At 37.0% G+C, this 25935-nt stretch overlaps 1 protein-coding gene across 1 annotated transcript in view; it reads right to left on the bottom strand.

The window, feature by feature from the left end:
• Positions 1-7995: 7995 nt before the first annotated feature.
• Positions 7996-25935, bottom strand: part of KIAA0430 (KIAA0430 ortholog) — a 27118-nt gene continuing 9178 nt past the window's right edge. Inside the window, exons 8-30 of the mRNA XM_010578500.1 lie at positions 24710-25144; positions 24008-24177; positions 23747-23908; positions 22854-23043; positions 21966-22144; positions 20917-20997; positions 20331-20567; positions 19416-19535; positions 18885-19060; positions 18423-18643; positions 17550-17692; positions 16072-16205; positions 15354-15556; positions 14625-14852; positions 13613-13843; positions 13292-13504; positions 12448-12508; positions 12207-12350; positions 10991-11161; positions 10268-10452; positions 9653-9800; positions 8594-8602; positions 7996-8512 (exon numbers count right to left, since the gene is read on the bottom strand). Of these exons, the coding sequence (XP_010576802.1) occupies positions 9771-9800; positions 10268-10452; positions 10991-11161; positions 12207-12350; positions 12448-12508; positions 13292-13504; positions 13613-13843; positions 14625-14852; positions 15354-15556; positions 16072-16205; positions 17550-17692; positions 18423-18643; positions 18885-19060; positions 19416-19535; positions 20331-20567; positions 20917-20997; positions 21966-22144; positions 22854-23043; positions 23747-23908; positions 24008-24177; positions 24710-25144 (3714 nt within the window). The 3' untranslated portion in view covers positions 7996-8512; positions 8594-8602; positions 9653-9770. The remainder of the gene's footprint in view (positions 8513-8593; positions 8603-9652; positions 9801-10267; positions 10453-10990; positions 11162-12206; positions 12351-12447; positions 12509-13291; positions 13505-13612; positions 13844-14624; positions 14853-15353; positions 15557-16071; positions 16206-17549; positions 17693-18422; positions 18644-18884; positions 19061-19415; positions 19536-20330; positions 20568-20916; positions 20998-21965; positions 22145-22853; positions 23044-23746; positions 23909-24007; positions 24178-24709; positions 25145-25935) is intronic.

The raw sequence follows: 25935 nt of genomic DNA on the forward strand, positions 1-25935 counted from the left end.
CCACAAACTCATTACACAGATGACAACCCAGAGAATATGTTTTCTGCAGAATAGTCTTCCAAGATGTGCAAATAAACCAAGTTACTCTGTGTGGTTTGCTCCTACCTAAAACAATGGAAAATTTCTTGGTACTCCAACATATACAGTAATGTCAACTTGAAAAATCAAGCGCCAGCAGGTCACCATGAAACTCTCACATTTCAGGGGCAGGCTGAAGAACAACAAAACAATTTTTCTTCTGTTTTGACCTTGAAGAAAGGGCAGCTCCCTTTCCTATTCCAGACCCAGCATATATTCCCAAGCAGCTCAGAGTCCAAGCCACTCTTCCATAGTCATATGTTACTTACATGAACACAGTCCTACTCTGCCCCAGCATAAATGCTACTGTTGTTATCAAGGTGCATCTTGTTCCACATAATCCCATCAATCCTGTAAACAGCCAGCCAAGCACGCTGCTTTAGAACAGGATTGTATCATAAAAACATTAAGGTCCAAAACTTACTCCTCCTTCCATATGGATACAACACTTAACATAGGATCTTGAGAAGACCTCAGTATCTAGACCTGGATCCAGACAGCCTAGGCAACAACTTACAGTCTCAGAGATGAATAAGGAAGTGTCTAACAGTAGCATTTCCCTTATGTTTAAGCTTGTATCCTTCACAGCATTTTTAGTTTCTTAACTAGAGGCAGTTTTCTGCAGTAATACTTCATGTGAGGTTACCTAATTGTGGTAAGACACCAAGAGATGTTTAAACTGATACCTAAAAAGTAAACCTCATCAGCTACAGAAATCAGTGGATTATAGTAAGCTGGATGTTGTAAAGAATTAGACTTTCAAACCTACTTTGACATGCTTTAGATAGATTCACTCCAGCAGGTAATACAGCTAAACAGAGAACTTCCAGTTTAGGATTTTCACGTTACAAGGATAGAGAGCTCATGCACCACAACGAGCTACAAATGATAGTCTTCACTTAACAAAAACATCAGAAATTCCATTGACTGGAGGTATGTGCTTGGTTTTCCTAACAAACAGATCCTAAGAGGTCCACTGAATGGGCCCTTCAAGCCAACTACACGCGATGGGATTTCCTTTATGACAGTACTAGTATTGAAGCTTTTGTAAACACACCTATATGCTATTACTATTTGCTTGTGTACCTTCAGGCCAGAAAACCCCTCCAATGACGTAGCTTTGTTTCACTGGACAATCAAAGCTGCTCTAATAAAACACCACAAATGCAAAAGCTCCTTAGTTACTTGACAACACAGAAGACTGTCACTGTAACGTTATCTTCTGTAACTAGCACAAAAGAAACCTAACTGATGAAGTCTTACAGCCCTCAATCAACTTATATTGAGCAAATGCAGGTCTATGGAGAAATTATATCCAGGGCACAAGATTATTGAGTGAACTGCAACTGCCACAGGCACTGCTGAACACACTCCTGAAGCATGAGACAGTGGTGTCTTTATTAGAAAAATCAGAAACAAACCACAAGAAAGCAGCAGAGCAATCTTTACCTCGATTTGCAACTGCTTATTTTAAAACTCAGTCATTGTGGCTTAACCCCAGCCAGCAACTAAGCACGACACAGCCGCTCATTCACTTCCCCCCCACCCCATGGGATGGGGGAGAAAAATCAGGAAAAGAAGTAAAACTCGTGGGTTGAGATAAGAACAGTTTAATAGAACAGAAAAGAAGAAACTAATAATGATAATGGTAACAGCAATAAAATGACAACAGTAATAATAAAAGGATTGGAATGTACAAATGCACAATGCAATTGCTTACCACCTGCCGACCAACACCCAGTTAGTCCCCCAGCGGTGATCCCCCCACTCCCACTCCCCTGGTTTATATACTACATGTGACATCACATGGTGTGGAATACCCCGTTGGCCACTTTGGGTCAGCTGCCCTGGCTTTCTTGCTGGTTGGGCATCAGAAGCTGAAAAATCCTTGACTTTAGTCTAAACATTACTTAGCAACAGCTGAAAACATCAGTGTGTTATAAACATTCTTCTCATCCTAACTCAAAAACATAGTACTATACCAGCTACTAGGAAGACAATTAACTCTATCCAAGCTGAAACCAGGACACAAGTGTATCAACTGAACGAAAGATTCAACTCACTCCTGGTGTTATTATATGATTGAAGTAACCAGGGAGCTGGTAAGGTCCTGTGTACAGCCCCCATCAGTTAATATTTAAAATAGGGAAACAATAACTAGGTATGATTTAGGGTTTAGGAACTAACCACTAGACAATGGGGCTTTGTAAATAAGTAGGATGTTTATGTCAGAAAAGGTAATGGATTGTGGTCTGGTCAAACCTTGGAGAACCAGTTGGAACTGCCAAGATTAGGGAAGAAGCAGGTAAAAGGCAATTCCTACAAGGGGACATTGCAATCACTGACTCATTGACGACCTACTCAAGACAAAGGAAGATGACAGTCTGCCCATTAGTTTACATGAGGGGCGAAGAAGAAAGAACCAATCATTAAGAAAAATAACAATGAGTATGTATTAGTTAAGTGTATAAATGTGAGAATTTTTAAGACAAGGGTGTGCTGTCTTGAGACAGGCACCCATTCATGCACATCAATGAAATTAATTTGACAATACCTCGACTCAGTTTTATTGGCTTGCACACAGGGTAAACGAACCCCGTTTAGTGGGACAACACTGGGGATCATGAACATGACTATAGATTTGAAATTATAATAATCCACCTGTTTCTCAGGCAAGTTCATGCTCTTAGATAGTGACTGATATCCAAGAGAACTCACACAAGTACATCTTCCCTGCAGGCAAACAAGTCACAGGTTCTTTCCTGCAAACACCCTCCCTTTTAGGATCTGAGGTAGCGTCTTGAGTAAGACCACCCTGTCTCATTAATAAGCAGCTCATTGTGCTCCAAGAGCCTCTGTACCAAGACTGTACCCAACCGCAACCAGATTCTACACAAGTGTAATGTATCAAAAGGTTTTAGCAGGAGATTTACCTTTAAGAGATCATTTACACACCTGAATAAAGTTAAGAAGTAGAAATACCTGTCCTTAGAAAGCAATGGTTGAGTCCAGAGTCAAACTGAGGGTGAGTGTTCTTGGTGACACTGCAGCCTGGAAGAACACCACTGCAGCTCCCTCAACATCACTGGCAAGTGCCTCCATGCGGAGACAGTAATGGAGCTCACCCTGCATTCCTGGTCCTTTACCATCCATCAAAATATGCACTGTGCCCAGGATACCTGGAACCTGGTAAGACAGTTGCCATCAGGATTTCAGAGCTGGAACATCTGTGAGAACTCCACCCATGCCCACAGTGGTCACTGCAGCACACAGAGCTCCAGCACTAGGAACACCTAAGTGACCAGGCCTTGTCTCATGCTGCTCTCAGCCTGTTTGGTAAGGCTGTACAGAACAGACCTGCAGGGTCTATGTCAGAGCTAATGAAATAATTGCTGGCCTGTTGAGCACTCCATTTTATGGCTTGGACTGCTACCAAAAATTGCTTCAGGTAAATTGCAGAGTAGTTTAAGAAAATTCAAAACCAGCAGAGATGATTGCAGCTAATTCCAAGTTTCTTGGAGCCAATTATCCATCTCATCTACACTGACAAAGTTGTTTGTTGCTTTTTTTTCCTTACCAGTAGACTTCATCACACAAAATGGATTTCCTGGCAGAATACCATTTTTATTACTTGTGAATCCAATAGCTGAAAGACTGACTTGAGACTTGTGCCCGCAGCATAACATATAATAGCGCTTTGACAGCCACATACCATCTGACCTGCTGGAATGCCTGAGGCTTTATTATGTCCTGTATCCCAGCACCACTGAGTAAGGCTGTAGGCAAGTCAGCTCAGCATTACTGTATGTGCCATATACTAAGTAGAACAGCTTCTGGCAGTAATACAAGTTCCAAATCTCAAGGTGAAATGAATAAATGTCAACTCAAAATAAGTCTGCAACAGCTGATGTTTCTCACCATCTTTCATCCTGAATTGCTACAAACTTATTTCTGGCACAATGTCACAGCTCACAAATTGCTTTGCTTTTGAGCTGGTAAACGCTGCTCTACAGCCTCCTTAGGCATACAAAGTTGGATTATAATCACTCCAAAACACTGTTTGGCACAGATACGTTTTAAAGGAAATATTTTGAAGGCTTTTGCTTTAGGGCTGTCAAGCTCAACTGATTATAATAAGAGATAGTTTCCAAAGACATCACCTGTATCATCACGAGCAAAAGGAACACTCCAATTTCCACAATTTGTCTTGGGACTAAAAGCAGTCCCTTATAACACAAAATACAGAGCTAAGCACCACAAGTATATGTGGCGACTGAATTAAGCGCTCAAGCTATCTGTACAAGATTCCATTTATTTCACAAAATAATCAAACTTATATATGTTTCAACAAGGATCCGGAAAGAACTAACGGCATACAGCCAATATTACTAACACAGGAGCGCATATCTGGGTCAGCTGGGATGTTTGCCAGTCCTCAGAACAGTTAAAGATAAAAACATTCCATACACATACTCATGACTGTCTTCAGCCACATCTTCCCAGGTGTACACCAGGCCATCCTCCAACCTGACCTTGTAAAACTAGTTCTTCAAAGCCTTGGCAAACATGCAGCACAACAAATTCTAACGTTCACTCTTGAAAACAAATGCCAGGTGTTCCAAGCTGCTGCCACAGTACAGGCTGGATGCTTTTATACCTTGTCTGTACCTACACAGGAGATCTGTAAAAGCAGGAAGATCATCTCGGTGCAGGAATACCTTGCTCAAGTTTTCAGGTGGCAAACTGTCTTAGTGAGGGCAGGGAATTTCTGTATCAGTCATCTTGCTACTGCACTGTTACTCTTCCTACAGGCATTACCTATGCTTTGGACAAAGTCCAGGGTATCTTGAAATCCTGCAGGATATGGATCCTTCAAGGTACTGACCACAAGCTTTTAGAGATATCATTTTCAGGAAGTTTCCATATTCCTTCCCTAATCCATTTATGATTATTTCATCCTAGCTCTCTCTCCTCTGAGAGCATCCTGGAAGTCTCCACATACTTGTCATATTCCACCCTCACATTCCCCTCCCACACCTTTAAAAAAAAACACAACAGAAAATATGAAAGCAATCTCTGGTTACAGGGTTATCATGTGAACGGTTCCTCTCTCTCCCTTCACACAACTTTATTACTTTTCTCTGAATTCCCTTCACATATTAGAAGTTTATCCTACTCTTCAGGTAAGAATAAATAACTTGCCTGCAGTCTGATAAGGTGCTTAGGTCTCAGTGCATAATATCCATACTATCCTCTTGACCCCAAGTCTGTTGTCAACATCCTTCAGTCATCATTTAAGAATCCTGTCCTAATAGCTTGAGCTTAAATTTGAGATGTCTTCAAATGCACCAATCTGCACCTCAAAGAACTCTCCCTTTAAGTGCAACCAGCATGGTCAGGCTTCTTCTATCAAGCTTGTCACTACTTATAGCCAAACTGTTTAAATGCTTAGGGGAAACAAATGCAACACTGTCAGTGGCAATTAGCCAAAAGAGAAAAAACCCAAACAAAATCTCTTTCTTAGGTATTCTACATACAAGAGTGCATAGGATTAGATAGGACTAGTGGAGCATCTAAAAAAGGCCTTAAAGCTGATGTATCCTAGAGAAGCCTTTTTTACTCTACAGAAAATGCTCAGAAACAATACCTTGAAGCAGCATCCCAGAAATTTCTTGTAAAATAGCATTCTCTATTTATATCAGTCTGCTTCCTATAGCATGTGTATAACACTACAAACCATTTTAATAGTCACTTGAATTAAGATTTTTTTCCCAATTTTCTCCATCTATGTAATATTAAACATAAAAACAGTCCATAAGAGAAGGAATACTATGTTAAAAGTAGTGAATGCTGGAAGAGTAGCAACATCGTACCTTATCCTCTGAACAAATACCAGCTCAATTGTGGGAAAATATCCAAAGATCTCTTAGGTATCTCAATTGTTTCACAGCATATATCCACTGTAAGACATCACACTATACATTAATAAAATGCTGACTTTAATGTACATCAGCATCTGACTTTCTATGGTCACACAGACTGAACAGGTATCAAGGTCAAGCTTTGAATGGGAAATCACTTAAAGCCAAGGTTTGCAAACTAGTTTTCAAATGCACAAAAGAGATTAAATATTCATATTGCAAAAAGGTTAGCTGCAAAGACACTTAACACATTTCAAGTGTCAGAGGCAAGAAATTAAGTGACAAGATTAAAAGGAAGGGTTACTCCGACAGACTGATAAGCAGGCTTCACTGATAACACTCAGTTTTCAGTTGCTCATGTTTCTGTAAAGAGCTATCTAAGCAAATCAAGGCCATGTTTTTTCCTCCAAGCAGTCAGTTTTTCTCTCCATACCAGTCCTGAGACTGTCTAGAATACAGAAAGCAATCTGTCCTTTGTGGCCAAAATCAAAGTCCTCAGCCTATTCTATAGAAAGATTGCTTCTTTCTTACTCTTTCACACCCAAAAGCTTTGCTTTGTCCAAAGGAAAAGCCCTTTGTCAACTCCTCTGTTCAGAAACTTCAAAGGTTAAGAAACAGCCTTATGTTCTTAGTCATGCTTCCTATTAAGTATTATTCCACATTACACCTGAAACATCAGCTAAGTCACTTCCCTAATGCCCTTCTCTGGCATTATGCCCAAGTCCCCTTGTTGTGCTTTTTTTTTTTTTAATTAGAGTTAATAGAAATAGGAGTTAAACCATAGTTCACCATGCAATTACACTCTGTCCTGTTACATTATGGGAGACAAAACAAGCCATATTAATTTTAGAAAAAAAACCAAAGTTATTTCTATCATGACTTTTAAAAGCTTTTTCTAATATAAACAGATGGTTTAACATCAAATGAGAATTAAAGAAGTGGGAATGTTTCCAGCATGATAACAAGAGAACAATTAAAATCAAACTCACCTTTTGAAGGTAATCACATACCAGGTGGTACAAGGGATTTTACTCATGCATACTTAAAACATTCCCAACTACTGAGAGAACAAAATTAGAGTGGTGATTATACAGTTTGTGGTATTGGTGAAGAGGCTATAAAATGGTTTTTATAAACTGCCTGCCCCTCCTTTTAAAGGGCGATATTTATTACACTATTTATGGAGAGTTTCCTGCTAAACAATTTGTTTAGGTAGTAACTTCAAAATTGTTTACTGAACAAGTACTCTGCAAGGTCAAGTGAACACTTACCTGAAGCAGGCCTGACATTTACTCTAGCAGACTGTTCCACTTAAGAGTTCCATTAAGTAAGAATATGTAATAAGACCACAAAAAAAAAGAGAAAGTCAGGAGCAGCTCATCCAGCTCTTTACTTTTATCCATAAAGCTGTGAAATGACAGCAGTCCAATTTAGTTGCAGATTATTTTTTTTTTTAATTATTTTGTTAGATTCTGAAGTAAAGTTCAAAGCACTCTAGTGAAGCTGCAAAGTAACTTGCTTGCCAGACTTGTAGTTCCTGGATAATTACTATCTTCAGCAAGCTGGAAAACAAGGCTATTGTAACTGAAAAGTGACCTGTTAACTTTATTGCTCAGTAAACACTCCATATGACATTATTCACATTAATTTTAACATTTCAAAGTGAGACTAAAACTCAGGACGAACACCTTACTTCCACCCATTGTATTTACGCTCCTACGGTTTCCTTCTAAAATAAACTCTAAACATTAAGTTGTATGAAGAGCAGTAAGAGATACCGAGTACATCTGCTAACAGCTGAATTGCAAAAATTGGGAAAACCCTCATTTTGCAGAATAGCAAGTTGTGGATTTATGCTATTTCTTTTGTCTTCACTAAATCCCAAATTTTAGCTCTCTGCTCTGTCTGGATAATTGAACTGAATGTGACACAGCAAGTTAAGGATTCTAGAACAGGGGGTTTTTTTCAGGTCTTCAGACAAGGACAAGATTTATGCTTGCTTGAAAATTTTATTGACACAACTGTTTGGTCCCAACACACAAAACAGCACTTGAGCCACAAAAGAAAGTGTCCAAACAAAGTAGACAGCTAAGAAAAGAATTTTTTCTTCTCCCTCCCATTCCAAGAAAAAGATAGTGCATCAATTGAGGGCTTCAGTGAATTTTTTTTTAAACAGACATGAATCTGAAGTTGTACATTTAATTGTTAAATTAAAGAATTTAATGGTTGCAATGCTTTTAAATCTGTAAGTCACATCATTCATTTAACCCTTTGGATAAAAAAATATATTGCAATTCAATTAGCTATTTTGTTACACTATGAACACAACTTCTCAAAAGTATTATTCTATTACTTTCAAACAGCGATTTCATCAGAATCACACATGAATCCAGAAAAGATATGCTGACCTCCATAAATGGTATAATCACCACACTCACTTTGACAAATACCATGTTCTCCTCTGAAGCAAAAACCTGGTTTTCTTTAGTACTCCAGATGACTTGTAGCTGCATCTCAACAATATAATTTCAGGTTGGTCTTTTTTCCAAATGCATGCTCTTCTGAAACAAAGATCTAGACTGATAAGTGTTAACCTTATCAAACTTAAGGTGAAAGCAGATGTTCTTGCATTTAACTCACTAAAAGCATTCCAAGAAAGCTTACTTCTAAATTTCTCTTTCTATAGCACTATGTCTGTAGATGTTTACTAAGGACTCAAAATACTGTGCCATAATGCTCAGAAAAACTTCCAAGTGTTTCTCTGCATTCACAATGGCTATAAGTTCACTATTGGTAATACTTGCCTAAATTTAAAAGATTTTATAACAAAATCTGGCTAGTAAAATTCTGTCTATAGCCATTATTCAGTAGCATTTCCTGTTGCTGGCTGAGAAGTTAGAGCCCATGTTCCATCTCTTGTACTTTACAGTAGAATCCACCTAAAAAACATTCAGTTGGCCAGTGGAAAACCTCTAGTATATGTTCTTTCAATACTACAAGCAATTTATTTGCTGCCTGGCAAATACAACCCATTGTAAGTGCCACGGTTACCCAGAATGGGTATAAAGTCTCATACACTGGACATTTCTGCTACCTAGAGTTACGGTCATCCACTGACTTAACCTCTCTTCCAAAGCTGGCCCTTTCAAAAGCCAACACAAGATACCACAAATTGAAAAAAGCTTCCAACACTAGGAGTAAGTTTTAGAATAAAAACAGACACAGCTAAAAGACAGCATATCAAAGAATAAGCCTCCCATTTACTGAACATGCATAAAAACAGAAAACAAGGTTAAGCTGAACAACCTTAGCATTTCCACATGTAATTAGAACTGTCCTTACAGGTGGAAATAGCATCAATACCTTCCATCACAAAACATTTTAATAAGATCTGCTCCATTATCTGTAATTTATGCATTAAATGCATATTTCAGAAATATCAGAACCTTCCTAACTTCGTTTCTAGACACAGTAAAATGTGTGTGTCTGTATCTTAAACTCATGACACCAAGACAGTCTTTTCCTTAACCGAATCCATGCCCAACTGGAACTAAATATAAAAGGGAAGCTTAAAGCATTAATGTCCTAGAAAGCTCCTAAATGGAACTGAAAGCTACAGAAAACATTTAAAACAAGTTTTACAAAAAATCCACATAATCTTCTACAGACATCTTTAGACAAAAGAATTTCCAATGCAGTTACAAGTCATCTGAAAGGTCAGAGAACAAGTTTCTCCTCTGGAGTACAATCAACTCCCTCACTCTTCTCATTTCAGGTCAGCAAGTTAAATTTCTCAACAGGCTTTTGAAAGACAGATCATGCATTTTATTAATACTGTCTGAAACAATACCAGTAAGCAACAGCCTATAGAATACAATATGCTACATGTATGATTACACCACCAACGAGGCTTAAAGAAAATAAAAATCTGTTCCATTTTTGTTGAATTAATATTTTGCTTTTACTGAACACACAGATATGAAAAACTGTGAAATTTAAGAATAATTTAACAAATGCCAGAATTTTTTTCAAAATTATAGAAAAAATCTGCTCTGCTAACAGCTGTGTTCAGTGTAAAAGGAACAAAATCTTCACAGAATACATTAAATACAAATTAATTCTTCCAGGCCTTTCATTAAAATACATAAGGGCTAGCAAATAGCTTTACTTTGTGCAGAGTCCATAGGTACTTGTCATTCACACTAAAAAGAAAGAAAGAGTTAAAGCTTGGTTGCAGGTGCAAGTGAAAAGTTTGCTGCCAATTTCACCTTGTTTTTATGTTGCTTTTTGGCTGGGCTGTCCATTGCTTCCTTGTTTAGTTGGGTTTCAGAGGACTGACACGGAGACACTGAAGCATTCTCTGTGGTGTTAGATACCACAGAACCAGAGGTCAATTTTTCTTGAGCTGTGGTAACAATTCTTTGTTTTTCTTCTTCTGTTAAAATCATTATCTCTAAAATAAATAAGACAACTCAATTTATTGATGCTCTGTTCTTGAAAAATAAAGAATGTTTCTCTGATAATAGGCCACAAAATATTTAAAAAGAACTTGTCAGCATGATTTGAAGCCAGAAGATGTGTCATGTCCACCTCTGCAGCTGATGTGATGATTGCTTCTGGCTCTGTCTGCATCATGTACTATTTAGAAAGTTTAATTTATTTCTCACACATTAAAGTCTCACAGTGCTCAGAAAAGCACTACGAAATTAGTGTGGTGAAAAGGTTGCTGCAGGTTAGCAAAATGCAATTTTAGTGGTAGATAAGGTCCCTATAAAATTCACGCCAGAGAATCACAGTAGGGTACTTACAGTGAGTACTCAAGAGTTTCTGATGGAAGCCACATGCATTGCCAACGCATCCCCTTGTGTAATACATATACATATGTATGTATTTAAATGGAACTTTACAGAATCAATGATTTGATGCTTTATTTTCCAAATCGTATGAGTTATCATGCATAAGTAATACAACATAGGCAAGCAAACTCTTACCAGAGAGAGGGGCAGGGCGTTCCTCAAACTGAATGAGGTCTGCAGACTCAAGAACCACTGGATCAGGTCTCAGTTGCGGAGATGGTAGGCAGGAAGGAACTGGCTCACACAAGAGGTCAATGGGAGATGTATTTGTGAGGCAAAGAAGTTCTTGCTCAGTTTGATTAGAAACTACAAAAATAAGGGAACATCTTTCAGAGTATCTGTAAGCTGTGAATGCATCACTATTTCAGAGTTAGTAAACTTAAAATCTTCAGATGTGATTCTGAGGATTTGAGAGCTATGCCATATTTGAAATACTATTATCCAATTAATTAATGCTAACTAACGTCAAATTCATTCAGGAGCTACTTTGCTGGATCAAGAGCATCTAACTAATTACAATACAGCACACAAAGCAATAGTATGTTAAACCTATTGCTTGCCTGAGTAAATATAGCCCTACAGTAAAATCTGGTATTTGCCAAACTTGAGTAATAGAAGAAGAGCTGTGGAAACAAAGTCCTACAGGAACAGTGTTTAACAGAGAAGGGCCAGTTACCAGACAACTCCCCTGCAAACATACCAATATCTCATCAACTATTTAGGTACCACCTAACACATTTACATGTGAAAATTAAGCTGAAAGTTTCAAAATCAAGTGAATTTCCCTTATTAAAAGGGATAAGCCTAGACTTCTGAAATAACTCGAGAACCATTCCCCAAGTTCTCCAACCTGCAGGTGGTAAAGAATTGGAGACCACAGCGAGATATGAACTATGAGGTCACCCTTTCCCCGTTATTTTTATCTGGGGACAGACAAACAGGACTGCCATTATTATTTGGAAATAAGTAACAACACAAAATCAACATAAAAACAGCACAAAAGAGCACTACATTCTCATCAGAATACAGGAGACATTCCTAGCAGAAGCTGCTACTGACCATCTTTTCTCATTAGTTTTATGCTTATAGCCTTAAATTTTCACAAAACCCATGGGAAACAGTAGTCTAGCAGCTATATATATACTGACAGCTGAGGACAACAGATGCCCTTGTCAAGAGGACACATGGCTAACTATATACTTTGGGAGAAGTTCAACAGCCTTCAAGCCATAAAGCATTTCTACAGAAGTTCAGATTGACTAACTCAGACAGCTTTCCCCATGCTGCTTTGATTACTCTGCTTATTTCCCCTAAGATAATAAATTTCTTATATAATTCAATTTTGCATTACCGTTGTTAGGAGGTGTTCCTAGACTTAGTTCCATTGATGAAGTGGATCCTGGGGTCTCCATAATATGTCCATTATTGTCAGCAAGTTGATTTCCATGATCATCCACATGATCAGCAGGGGGAAAACTAGGTGAGCTAAAACGAGCTACAAAAAGGCAAGTTCATTTGGTTTTGTTACTCAAGTCACCTCTTAAAAAAGGAAAAAGGAAACCAAGATACTGCTCAAAATTGAAATAGCTTACTTTTCATATCATTCTTTAGTACCACAATTCTCTTATGGCCATGCCCTTTAATCCAGACCACCTATAGAGAAAAAAAAAGTAGAATTCAACATCAGCACATACTAAGCTCAAAGCCTAAAGAAGCTTATTCACTGCCTTTCATCTAGCCTTGCACTGACATTATTTCTAAAAGTAAACTAAATCATGTTGCTAATTTGTACTACACTACCCAAGTAAAAGCTCTGTCTCAAAATAACTGATGCCAAAGGCAAACTACAGAGCTAGAAAGTATACTAACTATATATTAACAAAATTATATGTTTAAACATGGAGTTGCAAAATTTCATTTTGTCACACTCCAGAAAAATTAATTTACTTAAAGAAAACCTTTTAGCCATAAACTGGGTCACAAAATTAGCCTAGAGCACTTAGGACATGTGGATGACAAGATGCCACAAAAAAACTCCACTATGTTGCACTTTTGACAAGGTCCCACAACTCTTCACTCCTAAAACCAATTAATCTACCCTGATCAAAATGAAGCTTCAGTACTGTACAGTTGTTCATTCATTCAAGACAGAAATCAATTATGTCACTTGATAAAGATGCCAAGGATGTTTGTGGCTTCACCAGGAACAGTTCTTAAGCAAAATTTGACCAAAACACATTAAAAAAAAAGTATTTTCTTTTTCTTATTACACAATCCAGATTTCTCAGAAGCTATTAAAAATACAACTGGTATAAGCCTCCTTGGAGAAGGTAACTATTCCAGTAATTCAAACCAAGTAACAGAAACCACAATTGTATAACTATTTTTAATCCATGCAGAAATCTCAATGTAACTGTGCAAAACAATTCTTCACACCTGTGGAATTGCTCCCAAGAGCTCTTCTAAATTATTGCAGCCATATGCTTTAGGTTGCAGCACTTCTCCTGTGTATTTGCTATAAGCTAGTGAGAACTCGTGAAGAAAGATCTGCTGATAATGATAAGTGTGAAGTAAGGACCTTACATTCTTTGCAAACATATACAGATTTGTAAGCTTCACATATTCTTCTGTTGCACCATTGGTAAAAACCTATTAGAAAAAGAAGATGAAGAATTGGAGTGCATACTTCCGTATTCTCTAGTCACAATATCTTTTCAAAGCATGAAACACACCAGAAAGGAAAAAGAGCTTACATACTTCAACCAAGTAAGGCAGACTCTTCAGGAGTTCAGTTAAGGTCATAAATCCATATTCACATGGATTAAGTGAAGTACTGTGGGTTGTTTCATAATGCTGTTTAAGCTGTTCAACAGAAAGAAAGGACGTTCCATCCCAGGACATCAACAAGACTAGCAATTGGGCAGTAAGAGTCCGCAGAGATTTTCTATTTATCAGCTGAATTTGCTTGCCAGACTCTGTGTCAACAACCTAAGAAAATGAATTGGGAATGAAGGTAGGGACAGGGAAGAGATTAATTTATAAATAACTTGTGTGGCTGGGGTTTGTCTGAGCACAGCCATATCTGACATTACATACCAACATCTGATACTCCCGTAGCCAAAACCACACAGGATAAAGAAGCTTATTACATGGAAAAAATTAAATATACAAAAGCAGCGTAGCAGTTTGTCCACATGGTAGACATGATTTTACTCTTTGTTCCAAGCCAGCTGGATCTGACTGAACTCCAGCCTGAACACCAGCTGCTAAAATAACAGAATTGGAACAACTAAACCAGTATGACCATGTCCATGTGGCTGTAACCCTTCTTTTCCACTAACATGTAAGACCATCTATGTATTTACATTCAGAGTCAAAGCCTCAAACCATAGGTAAAAAAAAATCAGGACTATAAAACATTAGGAGACTGATAACTACTACAGTTATCAGGAAATTATTGCTTTTACACAGTTAGAAGTCAGGTGGGAAAAAACAATTTGTAATGTTAAAATAAGTACTATAATACAATCTTTTACTTATTATTTGTTGAGAGAACGTTGAAAGGTTGCAAAAGAACAAAGAGAACATCATTGGGATATAGAAGGTACATTTAAAATCCCTTTGCAATCCCCCCTGCTCCTGACTTAATGAAATATTGTTTCTATACTACAATACTAAGCACACCGAGACCTGTAATTTGAGACAGGAAATTCCTTAACACAACATTACATACCTTTTAGAGGGATAAACTTCAAAGTTAAAAGATTACCTTTACAACATGGCAAAGTTTCTGCATTAAAGCTGGAACTGAGCTAACATCGTAGTCATGAAGACGCAGTGTGTATCCAAATGTTTTACTGTACTCTGTCAGTAAATCAGTCATCATAAGGCAGTTGTCTTTCTGAGACCGCAGCAGTTTAACAAACTGGGCAGCAATTGCTTTGACTTGTTCCACCTCCGTGAGCGTGAGAATTTTCTCATCCCCACATTCCAATACCTACAAAACAGAAATTACACTTTGTTAAAGTGATTTACCTCATCTGGATGAAAAAAGTACAATCTGCAACTAAAATTCAGTGCTTCCAGACAATCATTTGCTATGTAGCAGGGCCCAGCTACCTCGAAAGATACCCATATAGCAAGCAAAACTATGTAATTTCTGAAATACAACAATAGGCAATTAAATAGCTATTAACCTTTTTCAAAGCAAATTTAACACAACTTTAATGAAACTTAGCTCTAATTTTGATGCATTGAATTTTGTAAGTATAATGCAATTTAGAAAACTTGAATTTGTTAACAAACTTAGCCTGAACGCGTTAAAAAACTTGGACCATTTAACCAAAACAGCTATATCAAAGACTTTAATAGAGCTGGCTAACATTAGAGGTGCAGAGTTTGTAACTCATACTAAAGTTAATGAGAAATACAACCCCTGATGAAAGTCACGCACAGATCTCAAAAATGTATTAATACAGCTTAGGATTTTAGAACTTACAAGTAAGACATCTGGTATGGCTTCAAAGAGTTCAAGTAGTTTTGTAAAACCATAGTAAGCAAGTTTGCACTGACGACCAAAGTGGTGGTGATAAGAAGGAATAAATTTATTGAAGGGCATTCGAAAATGAGGTTGATGGCGCAGTAAGTCTACTACCTCTTTAGAAAATTGTTTGGTTCTTTCAATTTCTTCTTGTGTACGTTCTAAAATTAAAAAACAAAACAAGAGCTAGGTACCAACACACTTATAAAATGGAACAGAATATAGTAAGAAGATATGGTGATTGATTTTCAGGTTAATTGTGTATCACACCAACTCACTATTTTCTTCTACTACTGAAGACCTTTACTAAGCTTACATGTTTAAAGTCCAAAATAATCAGGTGATCAGCACTTTAGAAGATATTAGATAGCCAAATATGTTGGTATTTTTGCTGTGTGGCAACAACCCACTCTAATCATTCCACAGAAAGTTTAACTACACACAGAAGTAGTAACATTATTTTATGTGTTTTGCCACCTGCTTTCCTGTCTGTTCCATTATAAGTGTTCCTAGAATGAAAAATTTTTTATTCACTAAAAAGTTTATAACTTAGTCAGGAAGGTAGAAACATAATTATAAAAAATTCAAGTCACTCCTACATACTTTAGTTAGTACAGTTTTAAAATAGTAGAAGAACAATTTATTTGGCAACGGTAAAAAAAGTACATGGACATACCTCTTTTGGGAATACAAATTACCATTTCATTGTCTTGCTGTGACAAACAGATGGTTGTATCTGGAATTTCTGATATTATATCAGCCAATTCACACACTCCGTACTCAGTAACATCCCAGTCCTTAGAGAAACACCTGAAAGTTTTATACAATTGTGTAATACAAGCATTAATGCATGCTGTGTAGGCAAAAAATTTGTAAGTTGTGACAATAAGCCTCAAATACCAAGAAAATAAGCATAATTTTCATATTGGCAATAATACTACCATGTGAAACAAAGGTGAAAGCATTCTTAACTCAAATTATCTATCCATTTCAAACCAGAAAAACAAGACACACTGATGGTTCAGATGACATAGGAAGAAAAAGCTCTATCTATGAACCAGTGGATGCCTCAAACCAGTCGTGGTAAATGACAATATTTTTCAAGCTCACGTTTTAAGTGATTTAAAAAAAATGTAATTATGTCATACAGCTCCATATGGCTACACTTTCAACAGTCTGTATTTGCTTAATAGTTACAGACATATGCTCTGTTTAAACAAGATTAGGTCACAAGAGAAGGCAGAGACCGTATCCTGGAAAACACCATATTAAGGTTCACAATACTATGTAACATATTAAAAGGTATTTTACTCTCCCCACCTCCCCAACAGGAACCTCTCAAAAGCAAGAACACTTCACATATATTCTTATTCAACAAATGGCCAGAGCTGACTACAATGGAGATGCACGTTTAGTAGATTTAGAAACAACCAATAACGTATTTTTGCCAATAAAGGAAACAAGTAGAAGCATGCATTCCCAAAAAGGAGCTGTTGGCACATGCAACACAACAGCACACAAAAGGTAGACCACATGTAGCACTAAGATAATATAGTTTTCTCAAAGCACTTAAGTACTGCTTTCTCTCTTCATATCAAGGAAAAAATTATTCTTGGTTCTTAAAAAAAAAAAACCAACAAAAACCACCCTTTTTTTTTACCATGCTAGAACAGAACGTTCTTCCTGACAATAGCAAGACAGGTATTACTTTTCATTTTTGCACTATTGCTAGATCCAGTTAAAGTAGTAAGAGCATCTATTGTCAATTGGTCTATTTATTTTGCACTTCTCTCTAAAGAAAGCCTAACACTAAATTTTCCCTTTATTGTTCATGTTAATGTGCCATGACCTGCTTGCTTAAATCCAACCTTGCAGTCATGGCTTCAGAGAGAACTAATGAAATACAATAGCCCATTTCAAACTCCAATAAAGTTATATGAACCTAGTACTAAAGGAAGCAGTAAAGTCTGCCACAGAGCTTTTAATTTTTGTTTTCATTGGAAGTTTGAACTTCCACATCCCAAGAGAGGCAATATAGTTGCCACAGTTTTGTACTAAGATTTAAAGTGCTGACTTCTGTTGCAGTAGGTTTCAAAACCACTGTTGATAGACACGACCTGCACAGTTGTTCTTGTTTCATTAAAGATAACTTACCAGTGATAAGCCTGTAAGAATTCCCTCACAATAACTTGCTTACTGGCCTGGGATTTGAGAAGCTTCAGTAAGTCTTGAGTAAAGCGCTTCACTTGAGCTCTGTGCGTTAGAGTTAACAAGCGTTTGGAACCCATACCAAGAATCTGAAAGGAAATTTTATTTGATCACTCACATTTAGCATCCCGAGTAATTTCTTTTACAAGATATTTAGAAGCCAGTTCTAGTATAGGTAGGCTAGAAATAAAGGATGTAATAGAGACAGTGTTTGGAAAGGCAGCCTCATGAAGCCATACACTCTCTGTACTAATGCGTATGTTGTCAAGAAACTAAGAAATGCTTCATCCATGAGTGCTATTGCAGCTTTTGCATATTTGTATTGGTTACTTTAAAATTCTACAATCAACTGGTGTTCACAGTAAGCTGATGTGACCATAGTGTTTCTTTTTTGTAATGTAAGGCCACATTACCACATGACTTATTTCACACAGAAATCCTTCAAGTCACAGGCTATGCATTACAGCCTAACTTAGAAGCACTCAGCGTTTGCTGTGTTCTTACGGTAAACAACACAACTAAAACCTTTTACTCAAGTGCTAGCCACAGGCTAAAAAGCAGCTTCAAACTTTATTCCAGAGGCTTAGATTAAATAAAGAATTAATTCCCCCACAAGTTGTTTTGGGAGGGTGGGGACAATAACAAAAGAGAAACGACATCTCAAAAAAAGATGACAGTTACAATCCAAGGTTCAGTTAACCATCTCTTTCAAGGTGGACTAGATATTTGCATAGCTTCTATTATACAATACCAACCAGTAATTCAGATAGTTGAAGATACAATTCCCCAAGTTAAAAGGAACAGTGCCATATAACTCACTTGCAGTACATGAGGCACTGCTTCTAACAGCTCCATTAATTTAGAATACCCGTAGTCAGACACACGGCATTGTTTTGCAAAGTGATGATGGTATGTTGGGATGAATTTACTGACAGGTATGACGCAGGACGGTTGGCTTTTAAGTAGATCTATCACTTCTCTACTGAACTGAATAAGTTGTGGATTACCTACAGGGCTCTTAGAACGTAGAAGCCAAGGATCTAAAAGAAAAAAAAAATCATATTACTGAACCTTTCGCTAATATTCTGTCACTAAACACTGCACTTCATTTAAGACACAGGCTACAGCACAGGAGGAAATAAAAAAAAGAATGAACATTCAAGATAAAAGTTTCTCTTTATAAGAAGTTTAACAATTATACAAGATGTTTACTTTATGCTACTCTTAATTTTTTAGCAGAAAGATTAGTTCAGAGAAAAGATTTTAAATAGAAATATTTACCTGTAGTAGGAGGTGGTGGTTTGTTATGTATCCATTTAATAACTTTAATGCCATTTTGGGCAGTGGCAATGTTAACTCCAGGAACACAGGTAATTAGATGTTCTAAAGGAACACCACCCTGGCCTTCTGGCACCATTTCAAGATCACTGAACTCTGACATATAACAATCAGGAAAACTTTGGAAGAAAAAAAGCTTCCATTATACACTAAAATACCACTATAACAGTTGCCCTAAAAATATCACTATTTTTAGACACTTCCTGAGCAAGAGGCTTCAACAGCTTGCTAAAACATTACAGAAGTCTTCATAAAATGCACATTTTAAATAAGTGCATCTTTTTTTTGCTCAACATGAATTCAGAAAGTAATAATTTTATAAGGCACTTATTTGCTATAAAAGATACTACCTTACACAAGAACTGGAGTTTTTATGCAATAGTTAGTTTCAGAGCACTACAACAGCCATCAATAAAGTTTTAAATCTTTAACTGATCAGGCTTCACGCTAAAAGCCTAAATTAAAATACGTTACCTTAGTAAAGGCACAGTACCCTCATGTGTCTGTAGAAGACTGTGAACTTGGGGAGCAAATGTCTTCAGAGACAAAATCACAAAAGGAATTCTATAAGAATCTGGATCAAACTCATGCTCACTGTAAAAACAAGAGGTTGAAGTTTATACGCTCATTCTACACATAGCTTTATCATAGTATGCCTGTGCTCACATAGACACCCAGAGTAAACATTATACTACACATATACGATATACTGCTACTAGTTGACAATACCACTAGACACAGTCACAAGCAACTTCCATCTTTTCTTCTTCACAAAAATTAATACAGCTACAGCATATTTCCAGAAGACAAGCAACATTTAGAAGATGGCATTTTTATCATCATTAGATTAAAATTTTCAAATTAAATTTTAGCAGCACATACCAGGCAGTTAACAGTGAGCATCTAATAACTGCTCTAGTAGCACAACCTGGCTGCTGTTGAATAAAACAAAGAACTCAATATATTGCTTCAGGAAATCTTCAACCCAGTATGAATCACTTACTAAGTGCAGCTGGAGGACAAAGAAGAATGATGAGTTCCAGCTCTAATTCCATAATGAAATTCAGGCTAATAGAAAGTTCTAGTATGTATAACTTCCCTATATAACCAGAAGAAGGTAGTGTACCTTTCAGCTTCTGCTTAAGAGGTATTCAATCTTGACAGCTGTGTTAGAATACAATAATCTTACCTGAACAGGCTGATCCAGAACTGCCTAGAAAACTCACTGTACCATCTCACAATTTTCTGCCCAACTTATTCTTGTAAGCATATAAACAGTGACTGAAGCACGCTATATGAACATATATACCTCAACTTTAATATACCTGTAAGTGTTAAATGCTGTTCAAATATTTTGTAAGATTTTATAGTATTTTATACACAGCTTACATAAAGTCTTTATTCAGGCAATGCTGCTTACAAACAGGCTCGTGATATTCCAACTCTTCAAATATTATAGGACTACAGTTTGCTGATGAACCATCATGTGACTGTGAAGATCCCAGTGGACTCTGGCGGGCTTGGCTGCTGGGTAAAAGGCACACCAGCCGCCCACTTCCTTGTTCACGGATTGCCACAGTATCCGTTAGTTTATATAAGTCTGATACAATTAACTTATGCCCAAATCTAAAAGAAAAAATTGAAATAAATACACATTATAAACACAGTTACAGAATGCAATAATGTGCATTTTTTGTTTAAGAAAAAGGAATATGCTAGAAACTATTCTCTGCAAAATGTTAAGGTGACTAATCTATTCATCCCAATGTAGAAAAATGAAGTAAAATACTGAAAGTATAACCCTCTAAGGGCAGTATTACAGTCATTGCCTCTGGATAGATAATATGCTGCAACATCTAACAACAAAAAACCGTAACACTCCATTCTGTTACTCTCTATAATTCATTGTAAAACAATCACACAAGATCAGATTCTTTTTAGAAGCACTACAGAAAAACAACGACTGAGAACTTACTTTTTTTCATAGATTTCTGCAAATTTGAACACAGGCAGACAACAAGCAGGTGCATCCTGCAGAATGGACATTGTTTCTGAGCTAGAAAAGAAGTTTTGTAACATTAGCATAAAATTAATCTGTTAGTATTAGTCTCCAGCCCAAACTGGTGAGATATTTAGATGCAGTTCATGAACTATAAATCTAACAGGACAAATTGCATTCCCTTCCATCCCAGCACTACAGAAGTTGACACTTCAGATTAGGACTGTGTAAGTAGTAACGTTCCTGCTAATTTGTTAGATAATGTCAATAAAGGAGTTGCATCTTTCATAGGTGGTGGTAAGATTTCAAACATCTATAAAATGCAACATTAAAGCTGCACCATTTTAAGTTACCAGCCTGGCCATTCATTACATTAAGAACTTTGAACAGGCATAAACTAAAAGGCAAGAGTTAAAAGTTGTAAATTATACAATTGCAAGTGGTACATAACTGCAGAATACTCCACACTCCAAGCACTATTTTCACAGAACGCTCCAGTGAAAAGATGAAGACAACTTTTTTCCTAATGCTTTCTTTCAGGAAGGAAAAAATTGAAAGGGAAAATACTTGCATTCTCACTAGCATCAGCACTCTAGTTCTATCATCTTCCATATAGAAAATGGAGATCAAAGAAACACTAACAGCATTTAAACTGTGCATCCCATCCTCAAACAGAAAATTCATATGCACTTTCTGGGAGGAAAGAAGAAATAAAGATGCCAAGTGTAATTTTAACTCAGCTGCACAAATTAAGTTACTGAGTTATAGCAGTATTATGAAAGATTAGTGGTGAAACTATTAAACACTATTTAACAGAGATCTAGTCTCTTCAGATGCAAGTTAAAATATAAGCAGTCTAAAAATGCTGAACTGAAAACTAGCCTCGTTGTATTTAACACATTCCTCAGGTCCTAAAACAGATTTTACTTTATTTCCCTGTCATTCCTTTGCTCAGTATTTTAAATAATCTCTCAGCCACTAAATACATGCTAGAATAATTAACAAGATGCCAAAGTGCTTATTACCTAAGCAGAGAGAGTGATTTACTAGCAGCTCCCGTTGCTAATGAGACCTGGATCCTTTTACTGCCAATTTTATATCTGTGAAGACTGTTGACAGCACTGATGGCTTCTTGCAGATTTTCCATCCGAACTGTAGCTTTCAACTGGTAGTCTGTATGAGGACTGAGCTCTACACTTTTTACCTGAAAGGACAAAAACATCTTATATGTTTACCACAAAACATTAACTCAAGGCAAGCCAACATTCAGCCAAGAGCTGAATACAATGCAAAAGGGAAATGAGCATGGTGAACCATGGCCAGCAGGACGATGCAAACAAGAACTGAGTGCAATGAGCTTTGGCCAAGGCAAGACCATGATATTCCTTTAACACAGGTATCATCTTCCCATGTAGAAGATTATGCCAGAAGAATGTCATCTACAGATCAGACAGAAACAGGCTGCTGCAGAAATGACCTGTCCTTGCATAGCTGTTTTTTACTGATTCACACTCGCCATGCCTGGTTTTGACCATTTCTGATTCAAAACAAAAACTCAGTTTTTATTGTGATTTTTAAGCTGACATTAGGAATTCAGCTTTACAGCTTAAAAAGGTTACACAGCTAAAGCCTAAGTCTCTTCCCTGCATGACTTATGAGCCAGTAAGAATTTTATACACAAAAAACTTCAGAATATCAGATCTGTGAAGACCACATGCAAATTAAGAACCTAGTGCAAGTGATGATCTGGTCTTTTTGAAGGAAAAACACAGTACCTCCTTTTAACAAAGTTTAAAAGTCATGTTTGGATACCTGTCCATTCCTACTCACTTAAAGCTAGACCACAAGTCCACATAAATACCTAAACAGTAAGTATTTAAAAACAGGTTTAATAAAGGTATTTTAGCCTTTACCTTGCCATGTCTTGAGAAAATTTCTTGTAAATTTTGCAGTAACTCTTTTCTGGACAATCTGTAATCTATATTGCTGATCTGAATGTCTGTACCATTTGCAAAAGGATCAGGGCAGTCTGTACCACCGGTATGGTTTACTACATTAAACGTGAGTGGAGATGATCTATTTGAGATGTTTGGAGACATACTCCTGGGTAAAATAAAAACATTTATGAGCTAAAGTAGCTATTGCACAATTCTGATAGATACATCTCAAAATTATTCAGAAAAGACATAGGTCAAGTGCACAAATACAGTACTCTGAAGGTATTTTCCTAGTACATATATGTGCAGGCAAAACAAATTTCACCACAAGCAAAATGTCATAACAAGACAAATATTTCCTTTCCCCTCATAGCAAGTCATTCATATTATGTTTCAAAGTCACCCAATTTAATAATATTTGGCACCAAGTCTTGCACTATCTTACTAACATATTAAAAAAGTCAAACTCATTCACATGATTTTAATAACTGGCAAAGGCCAGATATTTAAGTCTACAAGAGTTTAATGGGCCTGGGTAAATTTCTACTGGGAACGTCAAAGGCACTGGAAGAGGAATAAAATATCTGTAATACCTCTGAAGATTTTTCAGAAGCTTTAAAGACAAAGTTCGCAGGAAACAACTGCCACATAGTAAGTTTCTAAAAAAGAGTTCACTCCACCTTGTATTTACATCCACACTCTGTTAGATGTTATGCAGCACCATCACAGTTTCCTTTTGCCTCCACAAAAAAAATCAGTTTATTAAAGTAATGCGCTTAGCATACACAACTCCATGTGCAGCTGTCAGTAATTGAGGTATATATTGGTGAAGTCTCACTTCACCTCCCAAATAAGACACAGATACTTACCGAGATGACCAGCAACTCTGAGACATGAGCAAAGGACTGAGTTGTCTGGAGGCCGTCAACTTACTGAAAGCAGAGGGATAGCTGACCTGAAATACAGTTTCATCTTTATCTTTTTTATCTACAGGAGAATTGGTAATGCTCCTGGAAGCAGAGGTCTCTTTTCTATTTACAAATATATGTAAGAAAAAGAAAACACATTATGTTGCAGAATTCACATTAAAAATGTAGCTAACATTGATGTCTTTTTATTTTAAAACATACTTCTGACTACTTTTACAGGATGATTCTCCCATTCCAATCTTTTTGGTTGTCAGAGACACAGGAATTGCTGCATTAGAGTTACTCTGAGGAGAAGGAATTTGTTCTCTTAAATGTTCTTGCTGGTTTTCAGTATTTCTACTGATGGTCTTTGATTCAAGGTGGCACAGCTCCTATATGAAACAGATGAAAGGTCAGCATAAAAGCACCAGACATTCCTTACCAGAGACTTTCCTTGTGATGGAAACATAGATAACTGACAAATTTTTCTTTAATAGCATTTTCATTGGCACTTCATAACCAGAAATATTTGATTTTCTGTGACAGAAAATAGTAAACCGTCAATTAGTTGAAATATTTTTGCTACACTGTAGATCTGCCCTAGTTCACCTTAAAACTAGCAAAATGGATCACTCCAGATGTTATACTCAACACCAATACAAAAGTCAAAACTGGCCTAGGATTTAAGACTCAGTAAGTACCAGCAGTATTTCCAAATTGAGAAAAAGGTGGCAGGGAGCAGGGAAAAACAACCCTCAAATTCATTGTCTGCTTTCCAAGCAGATGAATACAGCTCTCATTCGGGAATGTCACTATATATTAGAGTTATTCACTAAATAGGACTGACAAGTTAAAGCTGTAACAGACACAATCCTCAGAACATGAGGAAAAGCAAGAATACTAAACAAGTTAGAACAACAATACCTGTAAACTTTTAACATTTGTGGGTTTGATGACAGATCCATGAGTCTGGAATCCTCTCCCAGCAGAGCCTTTGGTACCAGAAGACTGATCGCTTGAGTCTTTGTTGAGGAGGCACAGCTTTGTATTCTTGTTAACTTTTTTGGGAGACTTCAGCTTTTCAGTTCCCACAGAGCTGGAGCTTTTTGTTTCATTAAGTTCTTTGTTTTTGGGAGTAAAAGACACTACAATCCTGTTACCAAAAACATCTTCATTTTCCATTCGCTTCCAAGCCCGTTCAGCACTTTCTTGATTTAAAAAACGGAGAATTGCACTGCTTCCAGAAATGCTCAGCACCTTCCCTCCACAGTTGTCTGACAAACGCCTGAGTCTATTACTGACACTTTTGCTGTCTCTGTTTGTTGGCAGGTTATAAACATATAATAGGGTATGGCATGCCTGTTTAAAGGGAGTTAAGGTTTTAATTTGATTGTGTCAGAATAGCCCCTTGTTCAAAACGAATATTTTTACATTGATTCTGATGACACATGCTCTCCTCCCACCCCCACCAAGTAATTCTTTTTGCAGCATTCAATTTGGTTGGTAAACTCTCATACCAAGGTAGATCCTCAAACTTCCATCTTCAATATAATTTAAAGTTAGAAGAGACTACAGAGTCCCTGATCAATGGATCAATACTTGATCACTTCTCCAGATAAGAAAGCATCACTGCTTGCAACTCAAGCATTCTATATATTCTACACATGCATGTGAACACATAGTTCAAGAAGTTATTTTACAGTAAGAAAAGGTCGTGAGTGCTGTGCCAAGACAACACAGCAAATCTACAGGTAATCATCAGGAAGACAAAAAACCCCAAGAAAACAGTAGACAGTCACTCAAAACTGTCAAGAAAGCGTCATAGAGCTGTCTTAATGCACAACTAAGTTCTTACCCTAACTTTCTGCCAGTGAAAGAAAGGCACGTAAGATACATTATCTGATAAAATATTTAGTGATCAGAATGTGACCTTGCTATTTTACTTTTTCAGTTAATTACTTTCTTCTTTTATTATTTCATTCTTTCAGCCTTAAAGCAGAAAGCATACATCCACATGGTAACTGAAATACAGACAACAGTCAAATACCCATAAGACATCATGCCTCACCATAAAAATCACACACATAATTTCAGCCTGCTCTCCCCCTAAATTAGAGGGGGGGGGGGGGGGGGGGGGGGGGGAGCAACAC

This window comes from Haliaeetus leucocephalus, unplaced genomic scaffold (genome assembly GCF_000737465.1).
Source record: "Haliaeetus leucocephalus isolate CR32 unplaced genomic scaffold, Haliaeetus_leucocephalus-4.0 Scaffold636, whole genome shotgun sequence".
Classification (NCBI taxonomy): Eukaryota; Metazoa; Chordata; class Aves; order Accipitriformes; family Accipitridae; genus Haliaeetus; species Haliaeetus leucocephalus.